The sequence below is a fragment of the Phocoena sinus genome, chromosome 2, assembly GCF_008692025.1.
Source record: "Phocoena sinus isolate mPhoSin1 chromosome 2, mPhoSin1.pri, whole genome shotgun sequence".
NCBI lineage: Eukaryota > Metazoa > Chordata > Mammalia > Artiodactyla > Phocoenidae > Phocoena > Phocoena sinus.
This window is the reverse complement of record NC_045764.1, coordinates 64,354,247-64,369,053: the sequence shown is the minus strand read 5'-3', so window position 1 is coordinate 64,369,053 and position 14,807 is coordinate 64,354,247. Positions and strand designations below refer to the sequence as shown.

At 42.0% G+C, this 14,807-nt stretch overlaps 1 protein-coding gene across 1 annotated transcript in view; it reads left to right on the top strand.

Annotated features, from left to right (window-relative positions):
* The window catches only part of THSD4 (thrombospondin type 1 domain containing 4), a 589,447-nt gene that overhangs the window by 250,635 nt on the left and 324,005 nt on the right, over positions 1-14,807 (top strand). Inside the window, exon 7 of the mRNA XM_032623848.1 lies at positions 7,153-7,289. Coding sequence (XP_032479739.1) covers positions 7,153-7,289 — 137 coding nt within the window. The remainder of the gene's footprint in view (positions 1-7,152; positions 7,290-14,807) is intronic.

Below are 14,807 nucleotides of genomic sequence, written 5' to 3'. Positions count from 1 at the left end.
GGCACTTGATGGGCTCCTTCAATCTGGAAACAGAAATTTTCTTGTTATTTATGTGATGATTTCTTGGGGATCTAGGAAGCTAACTGCTGCTGCTACTTCTTTTTAAAAAAATAACAGCTTTATTGAGATAAAATTCACATACCATAAAAGCCACCAATTTAAATAGTACAATTTAGCAGCTTTTAGTATAGAGTCATACAACCATCACCATTATATAATTTCAGAACATTTTCATCACCCCAAGAAGAAAGTCTGTACCCATTAGTAGTCACTCCACACTCTTGCCTCCCTCCAGCCCCTGGCAACCACTAATCTACTTTCTACCTCTATATGTTTGCCTATTCTGAATATTTGATATAAATGTAATTATACAATATGTGACTTTTTGTGGTTGGCTTTTTTCTCTTAGCATAATGTTTTCAAGGTGCATCCATGTTGTAGCATATATCAGTGCTTCATTCTTTTGTCACGTAATATTTCCTGTATGGATATACCACATTATGTTTATCCATTCATCACTTGGACACTTGGATTGTTTCTACTTTTTAGCTATTATGAATAATGCTGCTATGAATTTTCATATACAAGTTTTTGTGAAGATGTGTGTTTTCATTTCTCATTGGCATATTCCTAGAAGTGGAATTGCTGGCTCATATGGTAACTCTACATTTAACATTCTGAGGAACTCTCAAATGTATTCCAAGGAAGCTGTTCCATCTTACAATAATATCAGCATTGTAAGAGGGTTCTGATTTCTCTACATCTTTGCCAGTGTTCTTATTGTCTTTTTTTTTTCAGCCATCCTGTGTGTGAAGTGGTATCTCGTGGTTTCAATTTGTATTTCCCTAATGACTAATGATATTGAGCATCTTTTCATGTGCTTATTAGCCATTTGTATATCTTCCTCAGAGAAATGTCAATTTAAGTCCTTTTTAAATTGGAATCTCTTTTTATCTTTTAGTTATAAAAGTTCCTCATAGATTCTGGATACAAGTCCCTTATCTGGTATATGATTTGCAGAAGTTTTGTCTCATTCAGTGGGTTGCCATTTCATTTTCTCAATAGACTTCTGTGATAAAGTCCAATTTATCTTGTTTTTACTTTTGTGACTTGTCCCTTTGATGTCATATCATCTAAGAAACCATTGATAATCCAAAATCATAAGATTTGTGCCTATGCTTCCTTCTAGAAATTTTATAGTTTTAGCTTTTACATTTAGGTTGATGATCCATTTTGAGTTAATTGTTATATATGCTGTGAGATAGGGGTCCAGCTTCATTCTTTTGCATGTAGCTATGCAAAGTTATCCCAACACCATTTGTTGCAAGGACTATTCTTTCCTCATTGAATTATCTTGGCACCCTTGTCAAAAATCAATTGACCATAAATATAAGGGTTTATTTCTGGACTCTCAGGTCTCTTCCTTTGATCTGTGGTCTAGCCTGTGATAATATCACACTGTCTTCATTACTGTAGTTTTGTAGTAAGTTTCAAAATCAGGAAGTATGAGTCCTCCGACTTTGTTTTTCTTTTTCAAAGTTATTTTGGCTATTCTTGGTTCCTTGTATTTTCATATAAATTTTAGGATCAGCTTGTCAATTTCTGCAAAAAAAGACAGTTGATATTTTGATTAGGATTGCACTGAATCTGTAGATCAATTTTGGGGAGTATTGCCCTCTTAACAATATTGTCTTTCGATCCATGAACATGGAATTTCTTTCCATTTATTTAGATCTTCCTTAATTTCTTTCAACAGTGTTTTGTATTTTTCAATGTGTAAGTCTTACACTTCTTTTTTTTTTTTTTTTTTTTTTTCGGTACGCGGGCCTCTCACCGCTGCGGCCTCTCCCGTTGCGGAGCACAGGCTCCGGACGCGCAGGCTCAGCGGCCATGGCTCACGGGCCCAGCTGCTCCATGGCATGTGGCATCTTCCCGGACCGGGGCACGAACCCGTGTCGCCTGCATTGGCAGGCAGACTCTCAACCACTGCGCCACCAGGGAAGCCCAAGTCTTACACTTCTTTTGTTAAATTTGTTCCTAAGTGTTTTCTTCTTTTTGATGCTATTGTAAATGCTATTTTTTACAATAAAAAATAATGCTATTATTTTAAGGTTGTTTTATTGATAGTGTATAGAAATATAATTGATTTTTGCCTATTGATCTTATATCCTGTAACTTTGATGAACTTGTTTATTGGTGCACTTAAAAATTTTTCTATACACAAGGTCATGTCATCTGTGAATACAGATAGATACTTTTACTTCTTTCTTTTCAATCTGGATGCCTTTTCTTTTTCTTGTCTGTTTTGCCCTGGCTAGAAGTTTGTTTTGTTTTTTGTTTTTGTTTGTTTTTTGTTTCTCTAAAATAAGTAGTAATGTCCCCTCTCTGTTCCTAATTTTAGTATTTTGAGTCTTCTCTCTTTTATTCTTGGTTAGTCTATCTAAAAGTTTGTCAATTTTTTTCCCTTTAAAAAAAGCCAACTTCAGTTTCATTGATTTTCTCTGTTGTCTCTCCCTTCTGTGTTTAATTTATTTCCATTCTAGGTTCCTTCTTCCTGTTGGCTTTGAGTTTAGTTTGCTCTTCTTTTTTCAATACTTAAGGTTGGGAGATTAAGTTATTGATTTGAGATCTTTTTTAACATAGGTGTTTATAGCTATAAATTTCCCTCTAAGCACAACTATAACTCCATCCCATAAGTTTTGGTATGATGTGTTTTAATTTTTATTAATCTCAAAGTTTTTTCTAATTTTCCCTGAGTTTTTTTATCTTAATCAGTTATTTAGAAGTATGTTGTTTAATTTCCACATATTTTTGAAATTCCTAAATTTCTTTCTGCTATTGATGCCTAACTTCATTCCATTGTGATCAGTAAGCATACTTTGTATGATTTCACTCCTCTTAAATTTATTAAAGCTTGTTTTGTGATCTAACATTTGTTCCCTCCCGGAGAATGTTTCATGTGTACCTGAGAGGAATGCTCTTCTTGGGTGGAAGGTTCTATAGATATCTACTGGCTCTAGTTGTTCTATCCATTATTGAAAGTGGAGTATCAACATTTCAAACTATTATTGTTGAATTGTCTGTTTCTCCTTTCAATTCTGTCAGTTTTTGCTTCATGTATTCTGGGGCTTCATTGTTTGTCTTCCTGATGGATTTTATCATTGTAAAATGCTCTTATTTGTCTTTGGTAAAAATGTTTGTCTGAAAGTCTGTTTGGTCTGATATTAGTATAGCCACTCCAGCTTTTTCCAATGTTCTCTTTGCTTTTATGAAGGAGCTGATTTTCAAAGGCTTTTAGCTAACCATTCTGGAAAGTAGAACCTCTGACTAATTCTTAAATATGCTTATAGGTAATTTTTCTGTTTTTAGGCCTGCTTTCTCCCCTATTTCCAAAGTTGCCTTCTGAAGATGGTACAATACTAGGTAGCTTCATTGCTTCAATTCCTGCTTAAGATCCATTTGCTTGGGTCTGTCTGCTAAGTCATTTCCATGGATCCTTCTGCTTCCCACCTTCCAAAATTTTATAACTGTTAGCTCTTTTTCTATATTCTTTGCCCTTTATCACTTAAAAATGTCTTTCCTCTTAGATCAATGGGTTTTCCAATTAAAGAGTTCAGTGAGTGATTTAAACATTTAACCTGTGTTTGAGGGTAAACCCTTTAGCTGTTAGTCACTTTATTCTAAGCAACCTGAATTTACTTGTATATTCTCCAGAATTTTTAAAAATGATCAGAGGGCTGTTTTACTATCAGGGATCCAGGCGATATCCTAAATTAAAAATAGTGTTTGTATTAACTTTTAAATTTAGGCATGGAATTTGAACATCTTTGATTCAATGTAAGAATAATCAGCTGCTTCCAGGTCTATTCACTACTTGATTTTTCATAGAGCAGTTGTTCCCAAACTTGACCATGCACCAGAATCACCCAGAGGGCCTGTCAAAATACAGGTTTCCAGGCTCCATCCCCAGGGTTTCTGATTTAGGAGCTGGAAGCGAGGCCCAAGAATTTGCATTTTCAACAAGTTCCCAGGTGATACTGATGCTTCTGGTCCTGGGACCACACTGAGAGTCACTACCTCTGTGGTGTGTGGAATGTAAAGGTATTCCCTGTGGGGATGGGGAGGACTTTTAGGAAGCAGATGAGAACAGAGAGGGAGAGCAGTAAGGGGGAGATAAGCGCGGAGGAGAAGGATGTGCCCACTTGCTCTTATCCTGTTGTTCTAGCTTGTGCTCTCCTGTTTTGTCCCTTCTCTCTGCAAGGAGGAAACCATGACAAAATCTGCTTAGAGAAGAGGCTCTTGACATCAGAATTGTAATTCTGTTCAAGGGGAGAAAAAAGGAGTAAAGTGACCATCCATGAAAAACATTAAACTGTAGCCCTACAGATGTGTTTTTATGTGGCATTTTAAAGTGGTTGAGGAGTATGAGCAGGGTCTGGAGAAGTCAGGGCTAATGTAATTTTTTTTTGTTGTTTTTTTTTTTTTTTTGCGGTACGCGGGCCTCTTACTGTTGTGGCCTCTCCCGTTGCGGAGCACAGGCTCCGGATGCACAGGCTCAGCGGCCATGGCCCACGGGCCCAGCCGCTCCGCGGCATGTGGGATCTTCCCGGACTGGGGCGCGAACCCGTGTCCCCTGCATCGGCAGGCAGACTCTCAACCACTGCGCCACCAGGGAAGCCCGCTAATGTAATTTTATGAGATGCTCTACATGCAATATTGCTAAGGCAGCAGGATTCGGGGCAATTTTGTCAGGTAGTCACTTGTCCCCAGGTTTCAGTTATCTCCTAGGATCCCCCTTTTCCTTGTTGCAAGTCTGAGAAGGCAGGGACACTGCCTAAGCCACATAGGCAGAGGGTCAGACCTAGTAGCTGGTTTGGGCCACAGGTAGGAGAAACTCAGACTTAAGGCCGTTCCTCTGGGTTATTTTCATGTAGCCATTTGCTGTCATTGTCTCATGTTCAGCCATCTTTCTTTGTTCTCAGAATGTTCTTCCATAATATGGTTGCAAATATTGAGGGTTAAAGCTGTGGCTGCCAATGATAGTATTCCAAAGGATAGAGGTAATTGGGAGGAATCCCAGAGAAGTGAGAATTCAAAACCCTTGCCTTCTGTGAGGCTGCCTTTCAGACACTTTTATTACAAAATGCAATGCACCTGGATAGTTCCTGCTGTCACTTCCCAAAGTAAGGAGCTGGGAGAGAGGAAACGGGGTCTGGATACATAGATGACATGAGAAAGCAGGTTGTAGGAGACTAGTTTTGCCTCTAACTTGTCACTTCCTTTCTTAGGCCTGGTGTGTGTGTGTGGAGTGTGTGTGTGTGTGTGTGTGTGTGTGTGTGTGTGTGTGTTTAATCCATAAAATGACGGTTTGGTTTCAGACATTCCCAAAGGTGCTTCGTCTCTGGTAATCTTTGACTTTTCCAAGATCACCTCTTATATCTTTTGGGCAGCCAGCGTAGGAAATCAAGTCTCTTGACTTCTCCAGTAGAGCTCAGAGTACACAGAAGATTCAATCTTCCCTAAACCATGTGGTCCCAGAGGTTACCTGTGATTTCCTGTTAGCGGTTTTCAATGGCTTTGGAGTAGAAGGAAGTTCGTTGCTATGACAGTCAGGCAGCCACACTGGGGAAAGTATGATGTATTGTGTTGTGTAGGAAAAAGTTAGTATTATCCAATGCAGTAATCAGATTTTCAGACAAAGGCATGACCCTGGAACATGCTGTTTATGGCTGAACATAGCATTAGTCTTGTCTCCAAAAGCAGTTAAACAAAATCAGTGTGTACTTGGCATGTCTTTCTCCCTTGGATATGGAAATATATCTCACCTGAACATTTTTCTCATTCTTATTTTGGAGACAACTAGATTGCTCTGAAAATATTAGTTGTAGCAGTAATTAATTGAGCACCAGGCTTTGTGCTGGTGAAGTACTTTTTGTGAAGTAACAAAAATATAAAGAAACACCCTGAGGTAGGGGAATCTATCTAGTGGGGAGAGAGGAGAGAAAGGCAAAAACAAAAACAAAACAAAAAAAAACCCCAAATGCCAATATTCATTTATCTATCCCTCCTTTTATTCCTCAGGGATTTATTGAGCATTTGCTATGTGCCCAGCTCTCTACTGAGCGTTGGGGATATAAAAGTGAATAAGATAGACACATCTCTGTGGTCCCTCAAAGCCATGCTTCAAATGAAGTTTGTTTAACCTTATAGTAGAGGAGGCTGGGTCAGCCTGTGATGGATGGACATGTAGAGTAGATCAGGATCTGTGGAGGGCTTCCCAGAGGGGATGACCTGGGAACTAAAGCAAAGTAGAAACAGGTACTAGCCAGAGGAGCAGTGAAACAATGGCTGGACAGAGGAAGTGCTTAATTGGGGATAGAATGCAGATTTAAGGAGGAACAGGAGGAAATGAGACTAGAAAGGTAGGCAAGGTTCAGCTCCTGAAAGATGTTTTATCCCTTGCTGAGGACTTTGGACTCCAAACTAAGGTGATAGGGAAACCACTTAAATATCTGGTAATGGAGGAATTATTACAGGAAACTCAGCCATTTAAAAGAACATAAAATGATATAAGTGTATAGATTTTAAATAATAAAAAGTAGAACATAAACATTGTGTGCTCACTGTGATTGCTGATTTATACGATATAATTTTGACTATGTTAAAGCATGGGAGGATGTCTAAAAGTGGAGTCTATTATTTGCATTGTGAGATTCTTTAAGAATTCCTTTACAGTATTCACTAGCATCGAATCTCTACTATGTGCCTGTAGATCAAGATACAACCCCTTCTCTCTACCATCAAATAGAGAGAGATCTAATAACTTTCACGCATTTTAAAAGGTGCGTGACTATGAGATGTCCAGAATAGGCAAATCCATAGAGACAAAGAATAGATTTGGTGGTTGCCAAGGTCTTGCGGGGAGGAGAGAATTGGGAGTGACAGCTAACAGGTCCAGTGTTTCCTTTTTGGGGTGATTGAAATGTTCTGGAATTAGTTCACGGGGATGTTTGTACAACACTGTGAATATGCTAAAAACCACTGAAATGCACACTTTGGTTAAAATGGTTAATTTTATGTTATGTGAATTTTATCTCAATAAAAAATATAGAAAAAAATAAAGATGATTATTGTGTTTTTCTTTTTCGGTAGCCAAGGGCAATTGGAAGTGTGAGCTGAACTGCCAGGCAATGGGCTACCGCTTCTACGTACGGCAGGCGGAGAAGGTCATTGATGGTACCCCCTGTGACCAGAACGGCACGGCCATCTGCGTGTCTGGGCAGTGCAAGGTAAGTGCCCCTGGACTGGCGTATCTGGAGTGGGTCTCGGGTGTTTGATCTGTGCCTGCCGACTGCGCTGTTCGCCAGGCTGTGGCGTGCTTCCTCCCCACGTTATGGTCCCCTCCACTCCAAACCATAAGCGCTGGGAGAAGTGCGTAAGACAGGGCGGCTTGTTTTGCTCCGTGTTTTCGATCTTTGGGAGTTGCCAAGTCTCACTCTGGCATTTCAGTTATTAAGTGACTTATGCATGTTTATATCACGTGCGTCGTAAGAAACTCAGTGATCTTTCCTTGGTTGGATCCAAAGCTTCTTCCTTCCCTCTGAAGTGGAGGTTATGAAAAGGGCACTGCTGGATCAGTCAAGAAGCAGTTGAAGTCATCAGGGTGGCATTTTAAGGGCATGGCGTATTTTATCTTGCCTCCCACCAGCTGGGGCCAGCTTCCAAATGAAAGTTGTCTAGTGCCTTTATAGCTGAAGCTGTACTTTCAACAGGAAGTTTTTAGCCTCCTTGTAATTCTGAAGTCTGTTCCAAGAACTCCCCGCCCTGCATTCTGCAAACATTCTGGTCTGTAGAGAATCCCTGTGGGATGCTACCCTTTGACAGAAAGCACCATGTGGTTAAAACTAGGTGCCCCAGAGCAGATGGCACCAATTCCACAGCCACATTAATTGGAGCCTGGATGTCGACCCTCCTTTCATCTATAAATGTAAGAGTGGAGGTCTGACTCTAGCAGGTAAATGACTCTTTGGAGCCCAGATTATGATTCTATCTTAATTAACAGTTGCTGGCAGGACTGAGTTTCATCAAAGGAAGAGCTCTTTGGCTGTCACGTCTAAAAGTTCCTGTTCTGCTTTCAACGTAAATTGCCACTGTGTTTAGTATTAGAGCTATTTGAGTATGATTTATAAGCACCCCCCTTCCCCTTCCAGCCTTTTTCTTAATGAGGTTTTAAATAGGATACACAATAATTTATCAAAGCAGTATGGATATTCTCGGATTGTGAATAAAGGAAGGAAAAAGCTGTCATTTGATACCTGATGCATGTGAGGTTGTCTTTGGATGAGCAAGAAACCCCCAGAGCATTGATGCAGTACAAGAGAGGTAGGGAGTATGATGGGAAGCACGCTGAAGGCTGGGACCTATCTGGCCTCCAATTTCTGCTCGTTTGGGAAAAACTGGGTTTCACGCATCCCCTCTATCCTTACTGTCCTCAGATAATACCCAGAGGAGTTCCATTAGTGTTTTGTGGTTTCCGGCTCAACTTAGTCCCTGCTTCTAAATGCTACTGAACCTGAAATAATGCACCTTATAGCAACCTAGCTTTTTCTTTCAGATCCTGAATCAGCTGTTCTATTTCCTGAATACAGGTGCATACTGCTGGGAGGTGGTGTAGTTTAGTGGTTAAAAACATGCCCTCTGAAGTCAGACTGCTTGGGTTCAAATCCTACCTCTTCCATGATTGACTGTGTGACCTTGTACAAGTTCCGTAAGCTCTCTGTGCCTGTACATCATTTACAACGGGAGGAGGATGGTACCTACTTCCTGCATTGTAGTGAGGAGTCACGAGCCAATACACATAAGGTCCCCATAACAGGTCTGCCACTTAGTAAAGCATGCTGGCTTTTCTTAGTATTATGTTTGCTTATGCCCACATACGTCCTGTTGTATATGAATTTTCTATGCGAAAGTATTTGCTTTATTTTTTTTTTGCAGATTGTAGATTTGTGAGATTCACATTATCTTTTGAGGCACTGTTCTTACACTGTAGTGTGACTCACAGGGGGACGGCAGATTCTACATTGGTAGGTCTAGGGAAGGGCCTGAGTAGTCTATTTTTTAAACTTTAATACTGTATCTTATTTGACCTAGTATATCCAAATTATTATCATTTCAACATGTAATCCATATAAAAATTATTAATGACACATTGTTACTTCTTTTTCCTATTAATTCTTCAAAATCTGGTGTGTATGTTACTTCTTTCAGTGCAGCTCAGACTAGTCACGTTTCATATGCTCAGTAGGCACATGGGAAAAGATGCTAAACCTCACACGTAATCAGGGAAACTCACCAGATTGCCAAAAATTTAAAGGTCTGACAATGACAAGTATTGGCAAGGATACGGAGGACTCTTTTTTTTTTTTAACTTTTTGTTTTATCTTGGAGTAGAGTTCAGGAGTCTGTTTTTCCAACAAGCTCCCATGTGATGCTGATACTGATACTGCTGGTCTGTGGATCATACTTTGAGTAGCAAAATCTTAAAGGACACAGTGATTAAAATACAGTTCACAAAGAGCCAGAACTGTAAATATACGGCGGTGAGATGAGTTGGAAGGAAGAGGAAATGTGGTCTCTTTCCACTGGGGGAGCTTGTTTTCTTAGTGTTACGTTAAGCGCCTCTAAGCTGATGATATGAAAGGAAAACACACACTTATAAGGACATGGGTGTGGATTCGTACTAATTGATGAAAACCAGTGGTGTAGGACAACACAGTTTGAAGATGATAATTGCTGAAAGACTGAGACAGACATTCCCCAGGATGTGGGTAGATGAATAGGAATTTGATGTTACAAGGACAACTTTGATATTACTTCGTATTTGTTCTCTGTGCATTTGCCTGAAATTCGTTCATTGATGTTGTTGGAACCACTGACTGTCGCGTCCTCTTTAGAACTTCAGTCTAAATAATCAGAAGTACATTTGCTTCCCAGGCTGAAGTTCTGTTTAGTTTGCAACTTTCAAAGGGTAAAGTGCCCTTTTCTGAATATTTGATCGGAAGCCCAGAATGCAAGTTGCTATCTCTGCCTCGCTGACCTGTGGCTGAGAGAGCTGTCACTCTCTGACAGGAGCGTCTACATCTGAAATAGCTCCAGAAATCCTCTGCTGGATACGGAGAGTTGAAAGCAGACCTGGGCCTGCCACAAAAGTTAATGAAAAGTGACAAGCATTAAATAAGAGTACGAGCTAAACCTACACAAGAGCAGCTGAGGGAGAAGGGCATCCTCCTGACACCAAGCCACTTCCAAGGCACCCCAGGCCCACCCAGAGCAAGCTGGAATGCTCTGTTCCAGCTCCTGGCAGAGCGCTCCCTGGCCAGCCTGTGTTTACCCTGTTGCTGGAGCTCCACTGGGGTTTTAGATCCAAGAGTTGGAAGAGGGGCTGTAAGAATGCAGAAACCCTTGAGCTCAGGGCTGGAGAACATAGGAATTCCTCGCCAGTCCCTCAGAACTGGGTAACAATTCCTTTCTTTTTTTTTTTTTTTTTTTTTTTTGCGGTACGCGGGCCTCTCACTGTTGTGGCCTCTCCCGTCGCAGAGCACGGACACGCAGGCTCAGCGGCCATGGCTCACGGGCCCAGCCGCTCTGCAGCATGTGGGATCTTCCCGGACAGGGGCACGAACCCGCGTCCCCTGCATCGACAGGCGGACTCCCAACCACTGCGCCACCAGGGAAGCCTCAACACTTCCTTTCTTGACAGGGAATGAAGCGTCCTAAATGTTGGCCTCAGACTAAGGACTGCATATCGATAGCCAGGCTTTGAAGGGAGAGAACTCTAGCCCTGACTTGTCCTAAATCAAGAGGGTGTATCTGAAGCCCACAGAGATTCTGCCTTCCTCACCTTAAACTCATCCCTCTAGACATCAGATAGGAACATCTGGCCCATCTTCAGAGAAGTCTCTGCCCCACCCAGTCATGTTTGTCATTGATGGGAATGAAATAGCATTTATGTCTAATTAACAGAGAGCACAGTAACCATTTCTATCATTAAGCATCACATTAAGTGTGCTATGAGGTTTTTTTCCCTTGATCTCAGTTTCAAGCTCTGCAAAATTCTGGATTTTCATAGTTTGATAATGTACATATTATTTTTGCTGACAAGTTAATGCAAATAGATGGAACTTTGCCTTCAAAGGTATAGCACCATTTGAAAGAACAGGGTCCCTTGGATAAAAACTAAAAAAAAAAAAGGCACAAAAAACCACCTTAGCTCCCTGGAGACCAGCCTTTCAGAAACCTCAGGCTTTCAAACTTGAATGATCCTGAAAGAGTCAGACTCACCCCAAGACCTACCCTCCCTCCCACCAGAAAAAAAGCCCTGATGGTGGAGAAACAGTCCTTGAGTAAGTGCCTTGAAATAATAGGCTGACGCAAAACCTCCATGCAGGAAGGTGTCGAAGCTAATGCACACAGCAAGGAGTTGCTTCTGAGGGTTTACCCTATGCCAGACACTGTGATGTGTGCTGTTCATACAGAAGGAGACCTTAAGCCATTTGTCTTCACAATAACTCAGTCAATATGCATTATTAGTCCCCATTTTACAGAGAACTGTTATGAAGGCAAAATGAGTTGGATAATATTGGCTTTTTAGGGTGAATTGTTAATCAGAACAGAAAGAGTAATTTAAATGTGATAGGCGGAAACTCTTGTGCTTTAGGTGTCTCCCCTATTCTGATTTTATTTTCCTCACTGCGTCTTTCCAAAACAAACTGTCTTTCTAAAACACATTAGGATATGCCTCTCTTTTGCTTAAACTCCACCTGTGGCTCCCCATTGCCTGTGGAATAAAGTCCAGGCCCTTCATTGTCTGTCTCCTGCCAGGCCTCCTGGGGCCCCAGTGCTGGCTGGGCTGGGATGTGTTGCTCCCTGAGCCAGGGGGCCTGCAGGGTTGTGCCTCCACAAGAATGAACACGCTGTCTGGCAGCCTGGAGAGCCGTTCCACCTCCACTCTTGGGCCACCCGGTGGACTCGGCTCAAAAGCCACTGGCTGACCCCACTGAGCACTGTTTCTGTTCTTGTTCCCACTTCTTGTGATTATTTGTTCCCATCACCACTGCCTACCACCCATCCAGGCCAGGAGCAGTTCCAGGCACTTTGCTTTTGAATAGGTACTTAAAATAAATGTGTAAATGAATTGAGGTACTTGGTGACTTAATCTGTTGGATTTCAGCAAATGAAATTAGTCTTGAATCCAACACAGAGCTTTCTCTTTTGGCTGGGATGGGGAGTTGAGGGCTGATAACACAAGGACATGAAGCCCCCTTGGCTAAATCCCCGGAACCCAAGGCTTTGAAGGTCAGGGAGAATTCCTGGCACCTCCCCAGCCTCCTGTCTTGTTTTTAATTTTATTCATGCTGAATTTCTTGAGTCCGGACGAGCTAACGACGGGAAGAAGCTAAGCAAGGGTGAGAGCGCAGTCTCCCATGGTGCCTTCTGTTGAGGGAAAAACCCCCTTCTGCCACCCACCTGCCCTCTTCATTCCTGGGTCAGCCAGCACCTTCCATGCGGGGCCCACCATCCGCGCCCCTCCCCCCTCGACGGGGGCTTTCATACCTCCTCTCTCAGCTGGGTCACTGCTCGGCTTTGACCAGGACACATCAGCAGACATTTTCATATTTATTCAGTAAATTAAAGCAAGGTAACTCTTTCCACACGTTCAGAGATAAGCTCTGGACCAGCATGTTGCCGTGACTGGGAAGGATGACGTGATGGGCATGTGCATCTATGTGCGCCTGTGAGTTCAGTTCCTCCATCCTCTATAAACTGCTGTTGTGCTCTCCCGAACCAAACAACCCTGTTCATTTCTCTGCCCATTTGCCCTAAGTTGCTTTTCTTTTTCTCTTTTGGTTACTGGCTTTATTGTGTGGGCTTTGCTCAGAGTTCTGTTGTTACTTGAATGAAACCAAGAGAATCATTCCTTTGAGTAAAGTGTTCTTGCCTGTGCCGGACAAGTGCATGAGTCAAGCCTTGAAACAGGGTGGAGAGCTTTGACTTTGCTTGAATTCTGAGCTTATGTGACACTTGGTGGGCTCCCTGTTGCATCCCCACCCCAAGCAAACCGTGTTCTAAAAGTACTTTCTGCTTGTATTAAAATGCGTATCATGTTATGTTACAGTTATTTTGACATGTGTCTGAGCTCCTAAAGCAGAGGGAGTGTTACACATATTTGTATCCTCAGTACTTAAGGCATTAAGATTATTCAATAACTTGATTCAGTTTTAAAAATGTGTACATGAACGAACCGAAGAACAAATTAGAAGTTGGCTTTCCTAACCCCTTTTCCTAAACATGATCAAGAACAGGATTAGCTAAGCATTAAAATTTTAGAACCCAAGCCCTGCCTGATTGTTCTCAGGGCCCCTTGAAATCTTAAACAGAAACCTAAAGTGAACTTGATGAAATTTGCCTGATTCTATGTACTTCCTTTCCATGATCTATGATTTTTCTCATTTTCAAACATTGGGACCACTGCCTAACAAAACTCAGTTTGCATTTCTTAATATGTACTTATGAATTATTAACTAATCATTCATCAATAACCCAAGCAATACACATCATTAACTCAACAAGTAGTCTTAACTGCTCCCAGCCATACACTGGGCTAGGCATTGGAGATTTAAAAATGGGAAAGTTTAACAAGGTTCCTACCCACATTGAGCTTAATTTAATGGAGAAAGTAATAAAGAGAAAAAGTCGGTTAACAAACAAAGGAATGACAAATTTTTATGAGCACTTTGAAGTTAATAGTGAACTGAAATAGTGAACAGTGGTGAGAGCACACGTTAGACGGGGTGTCAGGGGAAGGTCTCTGAGGCGAGCAGGGATCGGGAGAACAAGCGGAGGCTGCACTACCGGCCATGCAGGTCCAGGGACTGGAGAAAATGTGTGCCAGGTCTCCAGGCAGGACCCAGTACATATGCGGTGCTCAGGAGCTGATAGATACCAAGGTGATCATTTTGTGTTTTCTTCTGCTCTCTGCCCTTGGGTGAGTCTGGTCTCCCCTTGATGGTGCCATTCTTCTTTCCTCCAAGATACTCACACATCTTCCTGGGTGCATGCTGGCTTTAGCAGTAGAAAGCCCTCCATTGGGTCATTCTCTAAGCCGAGAAAGATTGCCCTGGAAACGGGATGATATAATGGGTCGAGAACAGGTTTGGGGGTCAGCCAGGATCTCCAACATCAAAACAGATGAGAGAGGGCTTGCTTAGGTAAGATTGGGGTAGGATGTCCGGAACCTCCAACCTGCCCTTCCTGGTGGTCTGTCCTATACCAGAGTGTCAGAAGAGAGAGAATTTTAGGATTCCTTTCCCCTGGTCTTCTGAAGGAAGGGGCAGCCTTCCGCCAAAGGAGACTTAAAGAGCTATTCTATCCAATTGGCAGGAGTGCTGACAGGCACTTGTAACTGAGAAATAAGAGGAAGCTTCAGCAAAGTCCCCTGGGCCAGACAAATAGTCCACCTTTGCCCCAGTCCATCTCTATTCCTGCCCTGAACCAAACACAGGCTAGAAGCACTGCCTGAGTATGACCTGTTATGATACAGACGCTACAGAGTTATGCAACGCTCATTGTATATAAGCTCATCTGCAGATACTTTTCCACAAGGCACGTAATAAAAGTTTCAGGGATGCAGAAAACTGTATTGCATATGGAAACCCCAAGGCAGTGTCTATTCAGACTAACAAAGCCGAGGAGAGCAGTCCCCCGCCCCTTTCCCTTTGGTCCCTGTGCACATTCTTGCTGAGTCAGCT